The 19,016-nt window shown below is 37.7% G+C and overlaps 1 protein-coding gene across 1 annotated transcript in view; it reads left to right on the top strand.

The window, feature by feature from the left end:
• The window catches only part of DKK2 (dickkopf Wnt signaling pathway inhibitor 2), a 106,953-nt gene extending 95,513 nt beyond the window's left edge, over positions 1 to 11,440 (top strand). The window contains exons 2-4 of the mRNA XM_019635999.1: positions 5,231 to 5,381; positions 6,556 to 6,711; positions 9,115 to 11,440. Coding sequence (XP_019491544.1) covers positions 5,231 to 5,381; positions 6,556 to 6,711; positions 9,115 to 9,365 — 558 coding nt within the window. The 3' untranslated portion in view covers positions 9,366 to 11,440. The remainder of the gene's footprint in view (positions 1 to 5,230; positions 5,382 to 6,555; positions 6,712 to 9,114) is intronic.
• The last annotated feature ends 7,576 nt before the right edge of the window (positions 11,441 to 19,016 follow it).

The raw sequence follows: 19,016 nt of genomic DNA, 5'->3' as shown, positions 1-19,016 counted from the left end.
CCTACCACGCCACCCCCCACCCTTAGGCTTTCTTCTGCCTGCCCAGTTGATGATGTTTTTCTGGCTCCAGAAAACTTCTGAGGTTTTCACAAACAGTGCTTGGGGGGACAAAGGATTGTCCCGATTAAAACAACAACAAAACTAGGACGGTCTTGCAAGAATCCGGATGGGTGGCCATCCCACATGAACACTTTATGATGCTTCTCTCTTCCTTCCCCCGCCCCCTGATTAAACAGGAACAGTGTTGTTATTTTGAAAAATCAGGACTTAAACTAAGGTTTAGTTGTGGTCAAAGGTTGATTCAACAACCAGTGCTGCTGAGATACCTGAAACACTTTTTTTCATCTCATTATTCTTAGGGATCTGATTACTTCACTGTTGTATTTGCATATTCTAAGGAATGGGCAGTAATTGAAAAATAAGAATAAATTCAACCTTAAATCTAAGTCTTGAATTAATAGGCCTTTTCTCCCTGCACTTTTGAAAATAATGGGGGGGGGGGAGGTTCAATCAGTTCAAATAAGATGCAGCAACATTTCATTTTCTTTTGTTCATTAGAATTTGATATAATTATCATGATTTGCATGGTGGCCTTTTGCTTATACTCTGATTACATTGAGCTTAAGTGGACATAAACTGTTGTCAAGAAATGGAATGAGAAAATGTTGTTTACAGTGTTGTCAGTGCTTTCCGCCAGCGCTGTCTTTCCAACAGCTGCAGCAGGACATGCTGTTGGTATTTAGAGCCTTCTAGAAAGAGAAGTGGCAAAGTTTACTTTTCTCATCTCTAAATTCAGCACATAGATCACCTCTCAAACACCTTCTCTGTGTGTGCATTAAACCGTGACTCAGATGCTCTGAGTCAGGTCACTTTTCAGTGAGGCCCGACAGCCAGGGCAGTGCTCTGCCTCCCCAAGTTCACTGCTGCTGAGCACATATGGCTTACTCACAGAAGTTGCTTAACCTCTCTTTACTTCACTGCTAAATTTTTAAATAATGATTCCAAATCAGCGCAGAGTAAATGGACTTAAAAAAAATCATTTATACGAACAAGAAATGCTCATTTCTGATAAACTTCATTTTCAAGCTGTGTCCAATGTGTTCATTCTTTTTTTAGGTCATGTCATGGTTGTAATGATAACTAGCACTGCTATTTATGAAAAGGACTCTATTTTTTGCCTAGAAAGGTGGTTGGGCAAAACTTTTGTGTTTTGGCTTGATCATATACAGCTCTCAGACTGTCTTTTTTTTTTTAAGATTTTATTGGGGAATTGGGGGAGGGGAACAGCGCTGGGGAATCGGGGGAACGGGAACAGACAAGTTGCTGTCGTTTTGTTCTTCAGTCTAGTTGTGGAGGACGTTGCTTCACTGGCCCATGTTGGTATTATCATTGCGCTCTTCCCGGGTGACGCAAATTGGTCACCGGCCTCTGGACGGTCACTCACGGCGGCTCTTGGCAGCTCACACCGGCTGCCAGCCACTCACACTGGCTGCCAGCCACACACGGTAGCTTATGGCAGCCCACTGCAGCCCCACTGCAGCCTACGCTGTCGCTGGCGACTCATGGCAGCCCAGCTCCAGGTCAAGCTGTTGTTCACCATCTTAGCTGTAGAGGGCAGTGTCACTGGCCCCCATGTGGGATCCGAACTGAGGCCCTGCTGCTCAGAGCTGGAGTCCCAAGCCAGCTCTTAACCAACACGCCACTAGGCTGGCCTTCAGACTGTCTTAATTTATGTCCCATCATCTACCATGATTAGGTGTCTCATTTGAATTCATCTGTTAATTGTGACTGAGGCTAAGTCCTGATGACTCTGCATGAAGGTGGGTATTCCTGGATACTAAAGCAGCCGAAATTCTAATTGAGTTTGGAGTATTTTAGTATAGGACAAGGGTACTAAGGTCTTTCCCAAATTCTTGCACTTGATTTCCAGTCTTCCACACAGACTGTCACTGTTCCTCAGACTGTCCACCTAAAGTCAAGTAAATGGTCATAAACATGCACGATTAATAATTTCCACAGCAGGTAAAATAAATCAGTTTTTCTATTCATTTATAAAATAAGTACCAGGGAAGCATATTATTATTTTTGTTAAATGGAAACTTAGACTAAGATTCTCAAATTCACTTTTTGTTAGTCTCAGACCCATCATCAAATGAGACCAGGAACAGGTTTTTGGAGGCCAAAGTAAATTAAAAAGAAAAAAAGTCTTTTTGTTTTTCTGAATGATAAAGTTTCTGAACAGTACTTTTATTAATGTATATAGTTCTCTTCAGTGGTCTGTTAATCGCCATAGTTATCACTTCTTCAGCGTCCTCCATAACTACTTCCACCAAGTGCTCCTGTCTCCCTCCGTACCTCCCTTGCCCCCTCTTGCTTACTATTTTCAGAGCATTTTCAGACATATTAAAAGGGTTAATGTGGGAAAAAGAAAACAATAGCAGGCTGCATAGCCCTCATACTTGAGTTGAAAATGTCTTATTTAAATAACTCTTTACTGAAAAATAATGCGTTAGGCTAAAAACAATAGCATTGCTGTTAATGGCTCAGATGCATATTTTCTCATGTTTTGTATTTTCTTGTTAATGGCTATGGCAAGGGAAACTTTATGGCTGAATAGATCTGTGCTGGGGACATTGATTTCAGGTCAGTCCTGCCCCCAAATATTACTTGCTTTCCCTAAAACCTGCTTCAATTAATCTGTCTCATCCTTTCTTGATTTTATTCATATATAAGAGCTATTTATTGGAACCAGGAGTTTCATAAGCATTATAGAAGCTGTGTAATAAAGCCTTGCATTTCAATTATTTTAAAAAATTTTTAGTTGTCAAAGCATTCCTTTCAGTATTATGTTCTGGCATTCCATTCCAAGTACAAGTTCACATTAACAAAAACCTTCTATTAAAAATTCCTGCACACATTTTCTGCCTCTTTTATTTCTGTTTCTAGTCAATAAAGATGTATTGCAACATAATAAAACTACCTATCCTCTAATATATTTTCTCTCTTATATAAAGTGAACTTTCCTTAGAAAAAATTGTGAGAATATTACTGTGATTCCATTCAAATAAAGGACTAGTATTTATATTAGTTTTTATAATGCCATCTGTATGAAATGTTTTTCATTTCAAGTATTTTCCATTTTGATATGTTCCATTTCCCATCAACTGAGAATGGGAAGATGATAATGTGCCTTCCACAATTTTCTTCATAAATGAACTGCTACTTTTAACAAACAACTTACATTCTACCGTGTATGCTTTTTTTTTTTTTTTTTTAGGAATGGAACCAAGTATTATTTTAGATTCAGGTTCCCTTCAAGGTTTGTTGTTTGAGTTGTAAATTGCACATGATGTTTTAAGTGGCACGTGTTTCTTTCCATTGAAAGAACATGCCCTATTTTTGAGGAAGGGAAAAAAACTTGTAAGACATCAAATGTTTCTTGCAAAACAATTTGATGAAATAAATGTAAATGAATCATAATCATGTGAATTGTATTTCAATTAAAATTAATACATTTAAATGTGAAGGGAGTAAAGCGCTTGGGGGAAAGAATGTGGCAAGTCAGGAAGTGACATTTGTTTTGTTTTCATTGATTTTAGATTCTTAAAAAATGGCCTAATACTCTGACTTCAACTTCATTCAGATTCTCCTTTAAGCCTAATAATGGAGTTCGAGACTGGGACAATAATATGCAAATTCATTTTATAGCTTTGTCTGGCTCCAATTATAATATAGGCATCACACATTGCCGCTGTGCAATTCTTCAAAAGCACCCTCCATTTAAAGTCAGTGGTTTTCTAGTTTCTTGTGAGGATGAACAGTAAATTGTAATGATGCTAAAAGTGTATTTTTTTTTCATAGAACATGTACAGTTTTCAGAGACACATTAATTTTATTTTTATTTCCTCTTTCTAACTGAAGATGATCCCATCTAAATGAGAAATACTTGGGGTTGAATGTTTACATGCAAATCCAGGGGAAGGGTGGAGGAGGAAAGGCGATGGAAGAAACAGAATGAAAGAGAGTGACAGAAAGAGAGAGAGGGGGGAAAGGAATAAGCAATGCATATGGATTAGGCCACCAAACCTCATTTCATAAGTGAAGCACTGATGTCGCACTAAATTATTTGAGTCAGAAAAACTGCATCCCATAGTTTTATATGCATATCATTTATGCTTGCTTAAAAACAATTACATATCTTCTTTTTGTTGGTATTTTTCAATTAAAAAATAAATGTGTATTACTCTGAAAATTATGGAAAACAATGAATTACAAAAAAATAAGACATGAATAAGTCTTCTTGTCAACATGACTCAAAATATGAGTAAGTTTGGTATGCGGTGTGACATTTCAGTTTATCAACACTTAGTCTTTGAAAACAGGGACATTTTAAGTGTTCCAAAAACATCCAGGAGGCAAAGAGTACATAACTGTAGAATATGTTTTTATTTTTGAGATAATATGGCATTGCTTAAGCAGCCTTCTGAACACATAGGTTGGTAGAGAAATGTACAAAAACAGAAGCCTTTCCCATGTCGGTTGAAGGCACCAGTAGTCCATGGAGCTATTCTTGTGTGTAAGGAGCCGGCTTTTTTTGCTTCCTGAGGACATGATGATGTAATTAGAGCTTGGCATCTCTCTGACCACTCAGAGCGCTGCTGCTGCTGCTGCTGCTGCTTATCACCCAGTCAGAAGTGGTTCTCCTCCTTGCTCCTCACAGACAGACATTGTGAGGAGGCACTCTTAAAGTATTTGCTCCATAATTGGGCAGATGTGTGTTTTAGTTTCTAACACAGCCCTTTGTTGTTTTATTTAACCTTCTCCTCATCCTAGTTTAGCAGATGAAAATGGAGTGGGTAGGCCAACTTTTTCATTCACGCCTTAAATCAGTGGCAATATAACAATGACAACTGTTTCAGAGCCCCCAAAATCACTCTTAAGGGCTCTATAGTCAATACAAAGTCTAAATTTTAACTCCAAGGGTTGTGTCAATGAAAGTGTATGAATAGTGTCAACTCTTTTTCATCATCAACAATCAATATTTATAAGGTCCTCCAGTAAGTGTCATTATGTAGACTCTATGCTCAGAACATTATTACATTGTTGTACTTCCTTTAAGGAGGCGTGTATTGTGACTTATCTTCTCTCATAATTTGTGGCAATAATTTTCTACAAGTGTTAAAAGATCTAATGATTCTGCTTTTGGTGTTGTCATTTCACTTCATGACAGGCCTACCCTTGTAGCAGTGATAAAGAATGTGAAGTTGGGAGATATTGCCACAGTCCCCACCAGGGATCGTCAGCCTGTATGGTGTGTCGAAGGAAAAAGAAACGCTGCCATAGAGATGGCATGTGTTGTCCTGGGACCCGTTGCAATAATGGTAAAGATCTCGCTCATTGTTGACGGGCCTCTTTCTTTTCCGGTAGGAGGCCTGGCTAGTAAGTTAGGCTACCTTCTCCTTAGACTCCAGAAATGCAAGGAGCCTTTCATAAGTGACAGAAATTGGATCATGGTTTAGAGATGTGTAAGATGACCTGGATTACCTCCTAAATCTTAATTTTTCTAGGCTCTAATCACCTTCTATATTTAATAATCTATGCTTAGGTAGGATTTGCCATGTTGAAGAGCTGCATATAAATAGCTAGATGTTCTAGTCCACTAAACACATAGCAAGCGCATGCAGAATAACCAGAGAAAGGAGCCTGCTGTGATTTAGCAATACAGTTGTGAGTTCAGCTTCCAATTTCATATCAGTGTCGTACCTTGATTCTTATGCTCAAGGTGTCCTCTTTTAAAGGCCTCACCCCATGGCAAATTCAAATGGTGACAGAGTGATTGGTTCCTCCAAAAAGGGTCAGAGGGGTCTATTTCCCGGCCATTTCACCAGCATAGCTTCACCCGATCTCAGTGAATTTATAGGCACAAATTCAGCATTAATAACGAAATGAAGACTCACAGACAAAACGTGGTAAAACCATTAAATAATTGCAGAAGGTGATCAGAAATATACACTTAGTCATACAAACAACATAAACAGGCTCATATTCCCATACTTGTTCCTGACTTCTGGGCATAGTCCTACTTGGAATACCTTGGGCAGGCAATAAAGGGAAGCAGACATCACACCATTAGAGATGTTGACAGTGTAGACTATGATTGTATTGTCGACCTGAATCCCTAAGATGGATGCCTGGTCAGATAATTTTAAGATACTAGTTGCTAATATTAATTTCATACTTTACTATGTCACTATTTTCATCACTTTACATGTATTCACATAACATAGTGAAATAAACTTTGTTTTTATTCTATTTTTGCCCAAGGTCACTTGGTCTTGAGGGAGACAAGATTCAAATAAAGGAAGCCTGGCTAAGGACCAAACTATTCAATACTGTCTCAATAAATACACAAATAAGTGAATGGGTAGATGATAGATAGATAGATAGATAGGTAGATAGATAGATGGTTTCATACCTCACATCAGGAGACTATTTGGATAAGAACCACACTGCACAGGACTGAATAAGACTAACTGCTTACCTGACCATCTCCAGGCATCTGTATCCCGGTCACTGAGAGCATCTTAACCCCTCACATCCCAGCTCTGGATGGTACTCGGCACAGAGATCGAAACCATGGGCATTACTCAAACCATGACCTGGGATGGCAAAATCTAGGAAGACCACACACTAAGATGTCACATATAAAAGGTAAGAATATCTATAGTTCTATGCCTACTGTTTCTTGTTTTATAGAGAAGAACAATACAGATAATGAATTCCATTGGTTTTAGAAAAAAATACAAGGAAGACACTTTAAATGAAAGATTTTAAGTGAATTTATTCTTAATTTTGAGGATGCTGAGAGTTTTCTTAGAGATCTTAAATTGTTAGGAAATATATAAGAATTGCAGTACCCTGATGAACCATGCCATTTTCTCTACAGTCCTGTTTTTTTACATGGCATTTAGAAGAAATTTCCTATACAAGCATGTCTGTCACATATCAAAGGATAAAGCATTCTGAAAAATAAATGGGAAAATATTTGTTGCCATATTATTAAATATCTAAGTTTTTAAGTATTTTTCTTACCTTTGCAGATTCAGAAATTTTATTTCACTAAACCAGATAATACAACAATCAAAAACAAATTTAATAAAAATAATTGGTTCCTAGTGGGATTATGTATGGCCATAAAATCCCCTTTCTTGTATCAAAATATTTGAGAAGCCTAATCACTAATAATAAAATTTGAAAGTATGAAATTATTGAACCTAATTTCAATAGTAGAAGTTTGAAGGCATGAAACACATCCATTTTTAAAGGAAGTTTTTTGCAAGCGTATTCTGCAGAGCTTGACTCTTTCAAGGCATTCTGTAAATAAAAGTGCCCTGTGACAAGAGTTATGTAATAATGTATCTCCCCATTTTTAGAGCTTTATAGTAAACGTGTATATTGAAGGCTCTGAGAAGTCCAGCAATGAGGAGAACTGGTTAACATTTTAAAATACTGTATTTCTCCGGCTTGCTTGACCACAAAACCATTTCCCCACATTTTCATGTTCTGCAGAGGTAGTATTGTATAGACTATCTGACCTATTAGCCTGACCCCCTGGAATACTACTGGTCACGTGGATAGTGGTAGGAATTGGCAATTCCTCTTCAGTTATCCTTTGTCCACACTCCCTAAAGGCCTTTTATTCACATTTCCTATTTCTATTCCCTCACATTCACATTCATTTGTTAGTACATGAGTATTCCTCTTGATTCCATCAGATGTTTATGTCACAGTACACTTTCAAATTTACTAATGATGTTTATATAATTCTATGTGTAATTTGATGATGGCAAGTAGGAAGAAATCTAATGCCAATGGCTAATGAGTTGTGTCCACATCACAGAGTGGGATTCATGACATCTGGGATGACAGAATACCCATTAAACTGGGGCTGGCACGCTACGGCCTGTGAGCCAAATCTGTCCTGCTGCCTGTTTTTGTAAATAATCTTTTATTGTAACTCAGACTTGCCCATTCTTTTGGGCATCATCCATGGCTGTTTTTGAGAAACAATAGCAGCAGAATTGAGGAGTTGTGACACATACGACCTAAAAAGCCAAAACTATTTTCAATATGGGATGTCACAGAGAAGCTTGCTGACCCCTTCTTTATAGGGGTTACACATCAGCTCAGCTGTGATGTGTGGGTGCTCTTTCTGACTTGCTCCCTTTTTTCTGAATTAAATACCTAGATTTGTGCTTTCACATATTTTTTAATGATGGCTTCTTAGTTGACCCTGGGGCTGTCTGCCCTTTTTCTGTATCACAGCTCTTGATAGACTGCTTATCCTAGGCTCCCTGTCAGGTGGTTGCCGGTCACATGGGTTTGGCTGTGGCGAGAGACTGAGAGGCAGAGGAAGGAAAAAGCCACCATGTTGTTTCTGCCTCAGGTAGTGTTTCTGGCAGAGCTCTTTCTCCTTGGGGCTTCAGTCCAGCCAGGTGAGCCTGAGGCGTTCTTGTCCCGGCTAGTGATTCCAGCCCCCAATTCTGCCATCGCCTGCTTTTTGAGTCCTCCAGCCTGAAGGTGGTAGTGGTTTCCTGATGTGCTGCTTTGCCTTCCTCTGGTAATTCTTAGCCCTGCCACTGCCTGTGACCCATTCTCTGCATTAAATGTCTTCTGTTTTGAACAGTTTCTGTTTTCCTCGCTAGACTGGCATATGATCTTAGGAATTACTGAGAATTTCAGCTTTCTCCTTGAATCAGAGTTTGTTTACACCTCTCAAGAAGGTATCAAATAAATTAATTTGAAAGGAATATTTTTATTTACTTATTTTTCATTCACCTAATAAAATAATTATGATCACGGAAATATCTAGAAGCAGACCATGATCAAGTAAAAAGACAATAAAATAGAGTGTAGCTATTTATTAAATTTGATATTCAGACAGCAAAGATGGAAATAAACCATAATGAATGTATGTGATTAGAGGGAGAACAAATTGATATGAATCCAAGACACAATAGAAGATAGCATTAAAGTATTTTATGTGCTTCCGATTGCAAAGTACAATTTTTTGTAAAGTGTCATAGTAATATCTTTTGGTCATCATCTGTATAGGGCATGAAGGAGACCCCTGCCTACGATCATCAGATTGCATTGAAGGGTTTTGCTGTGCTCGTCATTTCTGGACCAAAATCTGCAAACCAGTGCTCCATCAGGGAGAAGTCTGTACCAAACAGCGCAAGAAAGGATCTCATGGGCTGGAAATTTTCCAGCGGTGTGACTGTGCAAAGGGCCTGTCTTGTAAAGTATGGAAAGATGCCACCTACTCCTCCAAAGCCAGACTTCATGTGTGTCAGAAAATATGATCACCTCGGAGGAAAAACGTCACAAGCGGACTGTGAAGCTGTGCATTTATTGCATCATAGCATGGTGGAAAATAGAATTTGGATCTCAGAAGAATGGCTAAAATAAGGAATGTGTTAAGAATATAGATCACAGAGAGAGAAAAAGAAAAAGAGAACTGAGCTGATTGGAATAGGTGAAAAACGTAGTACAACCAGTGTTTTCCATTATGTAACTTGTTTATGTAAATAATGTACACATTTGTGCAAATGCAATTACTGAAAACAAAAGAAGCACAGTGAAAATTACTGACAAATACCATATGACTTTCCAAGCATTTAGGTTGTGCTGGAGGATAGATTTCCTTCAGATTGGTGATTGTCTATAAAATAAACTAAAAGCCATATTTCTATTCAAAGATATAGTTTAATAAAATACTCCCAGTATATCTTGGTGTACAATAGGCTCTAAAATATGAAACAAGTTGTTAAATAGGAAATAAAAGCATGGAACATAGCAAATTTGCAACACAGAGTCAGTCACCTTTGAACTTGGAGCACTACTTCTACTGATCAATTAAAGGCCTTGGTCGACAAGAAAAAAGCGGTCAAAAAATTTCAAAATAATTGCAGGTCTTTTATCAAAACATTTAGAAAAAATATGTCTGTTTTTCCTCAAACTGCTTATTTATATTTTTCAAAGTTTAGTTTCAGCTATACTTAATAAGGACTGATATTATTAGACAAAAATAGTCCATTAAGATGCTAAAGGAATAACATTGCATCTTTCTTGATTGTATGTGATTCCTACTTTGAATATATTTTATTTTCCAACCCATCCCCATTAGTCATCAATAGCAAAGAACAGAATTTTCACAGATGGCAAATCTTTTTAAAATGTCCAAAACATATAGGACTAATAGAGAGATCATTATTGACATTACCTGTGTTTTGATAGAATTGGACTGGTAAATACATTTATCCTTTACATACTCTGCAGTATAGCAGGGTAAAGCTGATAATAAAGACTGGAGCTATATCTGTGCTCTACTGAAGTACAGGAAGGAATTGGGGAAAACTTTGTCAAGTATCCAGGTTTTGGCAATACATGGATCATATGTCTGAAGCACAAAATGACTTCATATTTGAATCCCAAAGCTACACAACCTAAATGGCAGTTTTCCATGGGATTTGCTATCTCAATATTTACCACACAGATGAGTTCAGTGTAAGGTCACTAGTTGACCTCAAAATACACATTTTTGAGGTCCTAAAATAAAAAGCAGTTTTCACGAAATGAACTCCCAAGGCAGGTGGTATATAGTAAGGTTCCATTGCCCTTTATAAGTTTCTAATTATCTGGTGGCATCATCTGATTTTTCTGTACCAAACTTTCTCTACAACAGCTGTTTTTTTGCCAACGATATAGTTTCTGTTTTTACAGCCATTGAGATAAAAGAGTATATATAAATGGAATAACTTGTAAAATCTACGTATTGCTAATCCATAAAAACCACAGGTTCTTAATTCTTTGAAACCATTGTATTACTTTTTTTACTTTAATCACTTCTAAATGTTATGTCTAGAGCATAATGAAAACAGTTATAGTTGTTACTTTTGACTTTTTCTTTTATAGACTGAAAGTCACTCCTTAATTTTCTTTTCCTGCAGCCTCAAATTCAAGTTCTTCCAATAGAAATTGAGCCTAAGCCTGCGTGTCTATTAAAAATGTCAGCTTCCCACACACATTTACTAGGTTGATTAAGATTTATGTTTTCCCCGCAAGAATTATAAACAAATCTATCCGAGAATCAACGTCTGTACAAACAGGTTCCTATAAGCTTGGCAACATGAAAATGGAATATCACAGTCAAACGTTTCCTATATAGCATTTACATTTTCAATCTGGTTTCTGCATTATTTCCCTTATGTACATCCCTTCAAAAATTATAATTTGAAGTAATTTATTTACAGGAAATGTTAATGAGATGTATTTTCTTATAGAGATATTTCTTACAGAAAGCTTTGTAGCAGAATATATTTGCAGCAATTGACTTTGTAATTTAGGGGAAATGTATAATAAGATAAAATATATTAAATTTTTCTCCTCCAAAAATTTTGAATTCAAATTTCCTTGTTTTGCTTATGGGAAAAACTTTCATAGAATCATAGATTCTCAGAGTTCCACTGGACTTGGTCTGATTTTGCAGTTAGAGTAGGAATTCTTCGGAAGCATCACCATGAGAGGATGTAAGGCAATTTATAGTTGCTGAAGACAGCTTTCTTCATGGCATTACAGCTGTAATTATTAGAAAGTTATTTTTTCATTAAACTACAGCATTCCAGCTTATGTTTTCCACCCATTTATTCTTACTTTGTCGTCTGAAACATCTTGGAACAAGGAATCTATACAAACTTGTTCAAACCACCTGAAGCCACCTAGCATATTACTTATAATCTTCTCTCTAGGTTAAAATTTTCCAAAATAGAAATTCCAGCATGCTTAGAGTAAATGGCACAAAGAAGTATCTTTATCCTGTATGGACACAGACTGAATTACCTAGCCCTGAGTGAACGCAAACCTACTTCCTGGGAAGATCTTTCCTCTGCTTCCGAAACACAGAGTTGTTAGGAGTGTTTGAAAAACAATACTCACAGTTATGAGACTAGGAGTGGTTGCAAGAGCCCATGTTATATTGGAGATGTTAATGGCCAGGAAATGTGGAAAAATAAACATTCTGTGACATAGTGGAATGGATTAATATAGCTATGGCAGCTTAATGAAGCTGAAACAGTCTCATAGCTAGAGGTCAGAGTTGATGATACCTCAAGCACTGAAATAATTCCCACATTTCTAATTAGCCACTTAAGTGTATTCATACATAGTTATCCATTTCCTCAAATTGAGAACATTCATATTTCCTAGCTACAGTGTATTTTTATACTATAACAATCATATGGGTGATATTATTCTTTTCCACTGAGCTCAGTGAGATGCTCTGAGAAGTGACAAATTGTCCTGATTTCCTTTTTAGCCAAGAAACAAAACACCCTATTGTAGCCCTAGGATTTGAGGAAACCATCAACTATACTTTGCTTCTCCCCCAGATTCAGGTCATTTGAGAAAAAAAGTTTAAGAAAGAAAGGCAGATGATGACAACATGTGTTCTATCTATGGGAGCTCCCTCTATAAAATGTATAACATGAATGGGCAAAACAGAATGACACAATTTCTTCTGTCAGTTAATGCCAAAGAAGAAGGGTGGGGATGGGACATTCCCTTCCTCATTCAAGAATTTCATTTGAAATTCTCCCAAACGGGATAATTCATCCCACATGAGAGGAGCGAGTGACGGATGGAGTGAGACAAAGATAATTACACATTCCACATTAAACTAATATTAAGAGTTAGAAATGAAGAATCCCCCACCCCATGCCATTCTCCAAATTTTTATATTTTTAACCCATTCATTGTATATAACCATTTGTCTATGATGAAGATATGGGTTTTAACCAAAATCTGATTAGCTATCTACTAGAACAGTTCCCGAAGAGGTCATTTTCCCAATGCCAATCACTCCTACATGGATTCTGTCCGGACCAGTGGCGGGCATTTTAGATTCTATCCCCAAAAGATTGCAAACCAGATGAAAATAGTTCATTAATTCAATTTAGTCTAAGACCACATTATACTCAGGACTGGGAAATACTCCTCTTTCTTTTAATCATCTCAAATTATGTCTGTTATATTATCCAACACAGTCTATCAGAAGTTCTGAAGTGAGATTAAATGGGAGTGGGTATCTGATAATAAAATGTATAAAAGTACTTCAATCATAAAATTCCAACAATAGAGAGATGTGCCACTTTTGAATATAAATTCTCTTCCATTAAAAGACTCTAGGAGAAATTGAAGTACAAAATTTAAATCCTCTTGCATGTTAAGGTCAAAATAAGTTGAAATATGAAGGAATTAAAGTCCATATTTGTTAACTTCCTCTTTATAATAAGGAGTTCAAAGAAAGTGAAATCCCAAATCCTCAAATTAATGGCTAAAGTTTTCCACCCTTATTTCATATTCTACTTCATGTCCACCAGAGGTGTTCTTGATGCATGGGATTAGTGGGACCCCTTCAGCAGCTATGGCCTGGAAAATGTCTCACTGGAATGATAGACTTCATTTTTAATAAAGTCCAGTGAATTTTTAGAACATACAAGATTAAGCCAAAGACGTCACCATATTTAGAAAACATGCCAATCTCTAACTCTTAAAGCAGATATCTCAAAGGATGTGCTAGGACATGGTGTTGTTAGAAACCATAGCAGAGATGCTTGGAATTTGAGCGAAGGAAGATAGATGGAGAAAATCTTTGTTTTTGCATTGCTAAATATTCAACCAATTCAAATCAGCTGTGTGGAACCCATGACTTATGTACTTAAACTTGCCTGAGAAAAATGTTCAACCGAGACATTAACTATGGCACTGTATGGTAGGGTGGGAGTAGAATCACTGGTGTATTCTATCTACTTTTAGAGAATGTGTGGTAATTGAGGCATTGCTGCCTTCACGTAAAACCGGTCAAATTTAGAAATTCACCATGTTATTAGCCTCACTGGGGCTTCCTTTTTGTGTAACTAGCGTATTCAAAGCATCACCAGTGCTTAACTGAGAATAGGTTTGGTCTGGTGATGTGACTTCCACAATGTCTTGCAAAGTGACGTTTTTTAGAGGTGTGCAACAGTGATTTCTTCCATTGCTTCGTGTTGTGAAATTACTTATTCCCTCATCCCTGCATATGTTCTAGTTGTAGAAATACATCAGCAGATTCCTGGCATAAAATTGCTATTGATACTTAGGAAAATTATTTTAGCAAGGATGCCCAGGGGCACAGATAATATTTCCAACTTACTTTTCTTTACTCAACACATACTTACTGAGAGTACCATCTATTTTTAGGCAGCTTTGTAGACACTGGGTAGAAGCAGAGAACAAAACCAATAAACTCCATCCTTTCATTGTTTTTACATTCCAGTTATTTTCTAGGGCAATAGCTAAGAGGCATAAAATAACTAGATAACAATTTGAGAAATACTATAGGAGACAGGGGAGAGTACTATAAAGAAAATTGAAGCAGGGTAAAGGAACAGAGAGACATGAGTAGTGCTATTTTCAATTCTGTGGTCAATGAAGATCTCTTAGAGGGAAAAATATATATACATGAGCAGAGACCTGACTGAAGTGATGGGCTGGCAATTGAAAGGTCAGGAAAAACAGTGGCATAAGAAGGAGAAAAGCAAGGCAAGCATTTGACAATGGGAAGAAGTTGAGAGGGAGACTGGGATGGAAAGGGGAAGGAAAAGAGGTAGGAGATAAGGTTGAGAAAGAATTGGGTCAGGTTGTGTAGGGCATTATTGATCATCATAAGTACTTTATTGTAAAAGATATTTGGAGCTGGCAAAGGCTTTTGAGCATGGGAGTAGCATGAGATAGCATGTTTACAAAGGATGACCCAGGAGAAGCGACTCTAGCACATCCAAGCAAGAACTGCTGGTGGCTTAGATTAGCCAGGTAATGGGGAAGTCATGAGAAATCATTGGATTTTGGGTCTTTTGTAGCTAAGTCCCACTGAATTTGCTGTTGGACTGAATAAGGGTTTTGAGTAAAAGAGTAGAATCTCTCTAGCCTAGCATGAGGACCAGGAACAAAGAAAGAGAAATTGTTGATAAGAAAAGCTAAGAAAATAGTCTTTCTTGTATATCGGCTTTGTATTTAATATATAAAGAATTGTCCTCAGTGGAATCCTGGTGATTCTTTAGAACATTTCTCTCTGCTTGTTTCTCTCCACCCATCTTGAGAACTTAAGGAAAAAAATCTATGAAGAGAGATTGCATCCACAAAAAGAGAGAACTTGGATACACTAAGGGAAGCAGTTACAGACAAATGGAAGAATGAGGGGTGTGGCAGGAAGATATAGAAAAGGGAATATACAGAGGTCAGGGCATAAAGTTTGAGCAAAGGTTCATGTAAGCATGTAAGAAAGAGATGCATCAAGTGAAACGCTGGAAATCCTAAAAGGTGCTAATAAAAAGCTTCAATTTGATACAGATGTCACGGGGTGTCAAGAAAAACTCACGGGAAGAGAATAGTTGACTCACAGCAGTAGGTTTATAAAATTATTTTAGCAAAGGGTGTAGCTCAGGCAACACTCCCATTGACATTGGGCCAATGAATTGCATTAAAGGGCAATTTGTCAAAGCAAGTCATAGTTCTCTTTGAGTCTTAAGTAATCGTAGAGTGTAGGACCTGGGAATTCTAAAGAAATAACAATATGCAAGTAATTGAAGTACTTTCATGAGAAATACACTTGCCATCATACCTCTCACACATACGTCATGAATACCACAGTGCACAACCTTTTAAAATTTCCTGGGGGTCAACATTTCTTATAGATGCCATGGACTTGTTTTATTTGCTCCACACCTTCCCACTTCACTGCACCTGCTACACCAGTCATCATTCTGTGTTTAATGGCCAGTCAGTCTCCCGGGCCTAGTAACAGATGGAGAACATCAGATCAGCTAGTGTATGTAAAATATTCTAAGTCCCACTTAAGCTTTTCAAGCAGGCTTTGAAATTGAGACCATTTAATCTTCCATTTTTTTCCCTACCTTGCCTATTTCTTCTTACAGCTGTGTCCTTGTCTGTTCCAATAGCCGTTCATTCTGTACCCAACTGTGTGACATACTTAAAACTTATTTACATAACATGAAGACTGAGCACTGTCTGTGGAAATTTCACAGTCACATTTATCTATGTCTTATAACTTTAACACATATCCATGTCTTATAACTGTCCAAGATGCAAATATAGTGATGTTTCCTTTTGCAATGTCTGAGATGTACACATAGCAAAACTCTTTTTCACATGTTTCAAGGGACCTTGAATTCTCTATAGGGAGTGAACTCCCCAGAACACTCTGGGCTTCAGTTTGGGGCTGTTAAAAATCAACATCAGCTGTGGAGAAATGTCGGGATGCTATGCAAAACGTTCCTTACAATAAAAGCAGTAAAGACAACTTGGAAGGAGTTATGATGTCTTTTTTTTAAATGAATATGAAGTTGCTCAAAACACTGTTTTAAGGTTACAGAAGAGAAGAGGTATCTGTTATTTAATGGGGTGGGGGGGGGAAACTCAGGAAAAACCTGCTCAGTGTTAATAGAGGGATAGGATGAAGGAACCAAGCATCTGGAAGAAAGGGACAGACAGAAGCAATTCAAAAAAATGTTCAGGGAGCAGGGGATAGATGAACTTTCTTTGGAAAAACTTTTGTTTTGGTAGCCTTGAAATCAGTCAAAAGGAACACTTAATGGGAAGGATTGATTGGGTGGAAACTGGCTGTTAGGAGCACAGGTTTCACAGATAAAACAATGATTAGGGGCTGCCCAAACATAACACTATTAGTCCAACATTCTCTGATTCTTTATGTCATCTTAGTGAGAATTCAGATCTTATCATCAATTGGCAAAGAAGATTATTCATAAGGACTCTCTCATAGGATGCAGACACAAGAGTAATAATAATAGTCATTACTATTTATACACTTTTCACTTTGCCTCAGAATTCCATCAAGTGTGTTGCTACACTTTATTTCTTACAATATGCTTGTAACTATTGTCTCTTTGGATGTTTACTATGGACCAGGTACTGGCTTAGTGATGTCTTTATGCCATCTCATGTCATTCTCCACACAACCTCCCTATAGCCGAAGAATGGAGCCAAGATTTGACACTCTCACTCTCTGAGGCCAGAGTCTGCACTCTTATCCATTAGATTATATGGGTTGCATTGGAAAGAACCACCACACCTTTTAGGATTATGGGGAATTCTGGGACTTGCGTACTGTCACAGAGCTCATTAGTATCAGAGCCGAGGCTAAAGGTTATCTTTTATAACCATATGTTCATATATTTGCTCCAATATTTATTTATTTATTTTTAAAAGATTTTATTGGGGAATTGGGGGGGGAACAGTGTTGGGGAATTGGGGAAGGGGAACAGACAGGTAGAGAAATTGCTGGGGGGTTTTTTTGTTCTTCAGTCTAGTTGTGGAGGACGTCGCTTCACTGGTCCAGGTTGGTATGATCATTGTGCTCTTCCCGGGTGAGACAATCAGTCGCGTCATTGATCGGCCACTCACAGTGGCTCCCAGCAGCTCACACCAGCTGCCAGCTGCTCACGCTGGCTGCCAGCCACTCATGTAGCTCATGGCAACCCACTGCAGCAGGGCTGCAGCCTACGCTGTCGCCGGCGACTCACAGCAGCCCAGCTCCAGGTCAAGCTGTTGTTCATCGTCTTAGCTGTAGAGAGCGCAGCGTCACTGGCCCTCAATGTGGGATCCAAACCACAACCATGCTGCTCAGAGCTGGCGCTCCCAAGCGAGCTCTTAACCAGCTGAGTGACTCAGCCGGCCCTCAAATATTTATTGAGGTGGTATCTCATTGTGGTTTTGATTTGCATTTCCCCAATAGCTAGTGAAGCTGAGCATTTTTTCATATATGCGTTGACCATTTGTATGTCTTCTTGGGAGAAGTGCCTGTTCAGGTCCTCTGCCCATTTTTTAATTGGATTGTTTGTTTTTTTGTTGTTGAGTTGTATGAGTTCTTTATATACTTTGGATATTAGCCCCTTATCAGAGGTGCTGTTTGTGAATATCTTCTCCCATTCAGTTGGTTGCCTCTTTGTTTTGTCGATGGTCTTTTTTGCCATGCAGAAGCTTTTTAGTTTAGTATAGTCCCATTCATTTATTTTTACTTTTACTACTCTTGCCTTTGAGGTCAAATTCATAAAATCCTCTCTGAATCCAAGGTCCATAAGTTAAGTACCTATGCTTTCTTCTATACAATTATTGTTTCAGGTACTTTATTTAGATCTTTGATCCATTTTGAGTTAATTTTGGTGTATGGTGATGGATAGCAGTCTAGTCACTTTTACATGTGACTTTACAATTTTTTCCAGCACCATTTATTGAAAAGGTTTTCTTTTCTCCATTTTATGTTTTTGGTTTCTTTGTCAAAAATTATTTGCATATTTAAATATATATATACCATTTATTGAAGAGGCTGTTATATATATATATATATGTGTGTGTGTGTGTGTGTGTGTGTGTGTGTGTGTGTGTGTGTGTGTTTATTTCTGGGTTCTCGATTCTGTTCCATTGGTCCGTGTATCTGTTATTCTGCCTTACCATGCTGTTTTGATTATTGTTGCTTTGTAGTACAATTTGAAGTTAGAGAGCATGGTACCTCTGACCTTGTTCTTTTTTCTCAGGATTACTTTGACTGTTTGGGGTCTTTTGTGATCCCATAAGAATCAGATGATTTTTTGTCTCACACCTGTTAGAATGGCTATTAACAACAAGACAAATAATAACAAGTGTAGGAGAGGCTGTGGAGAAAAAGGAACCCTCATGCACTGCTGGTGGGAATGTAAATTAGTACAGCCACTGTGAAAAACAGTATGGAGGCTCCTCAAAAAATTAAGAATAGAATTACCATACAATTCAGCAACACTGCTTCTACGTATCTACCCCCAAAAATCTGAAAACATTTATCCATTAGGATATGTACCCTGATGGTCATTGCAGCATTACTGACAGTGGTCAAAACATGGAAACAA

The sequence above is a fragment of the Hipposideros armiger genome, unplaced genomic scaffold (assembly GCF_001890085.2).
Source record: "Hipposideros armiger isolate ML-2016 unplaced genomic scaffold, ASM189008v1 scaffold_26, whole genome shotgun sequence".
Classification (NCBI taxonomy): Eukaryota; Metazoa; Chordata; class Mammalia; order Chiroptera; family Hipposideridae; genus Hipposideros; species Hipposideros armiger.
Note: the sequence above shows the minus strand (reverse complement) of the source record. Positions and strands in the feature narration are given on the sequence as shown.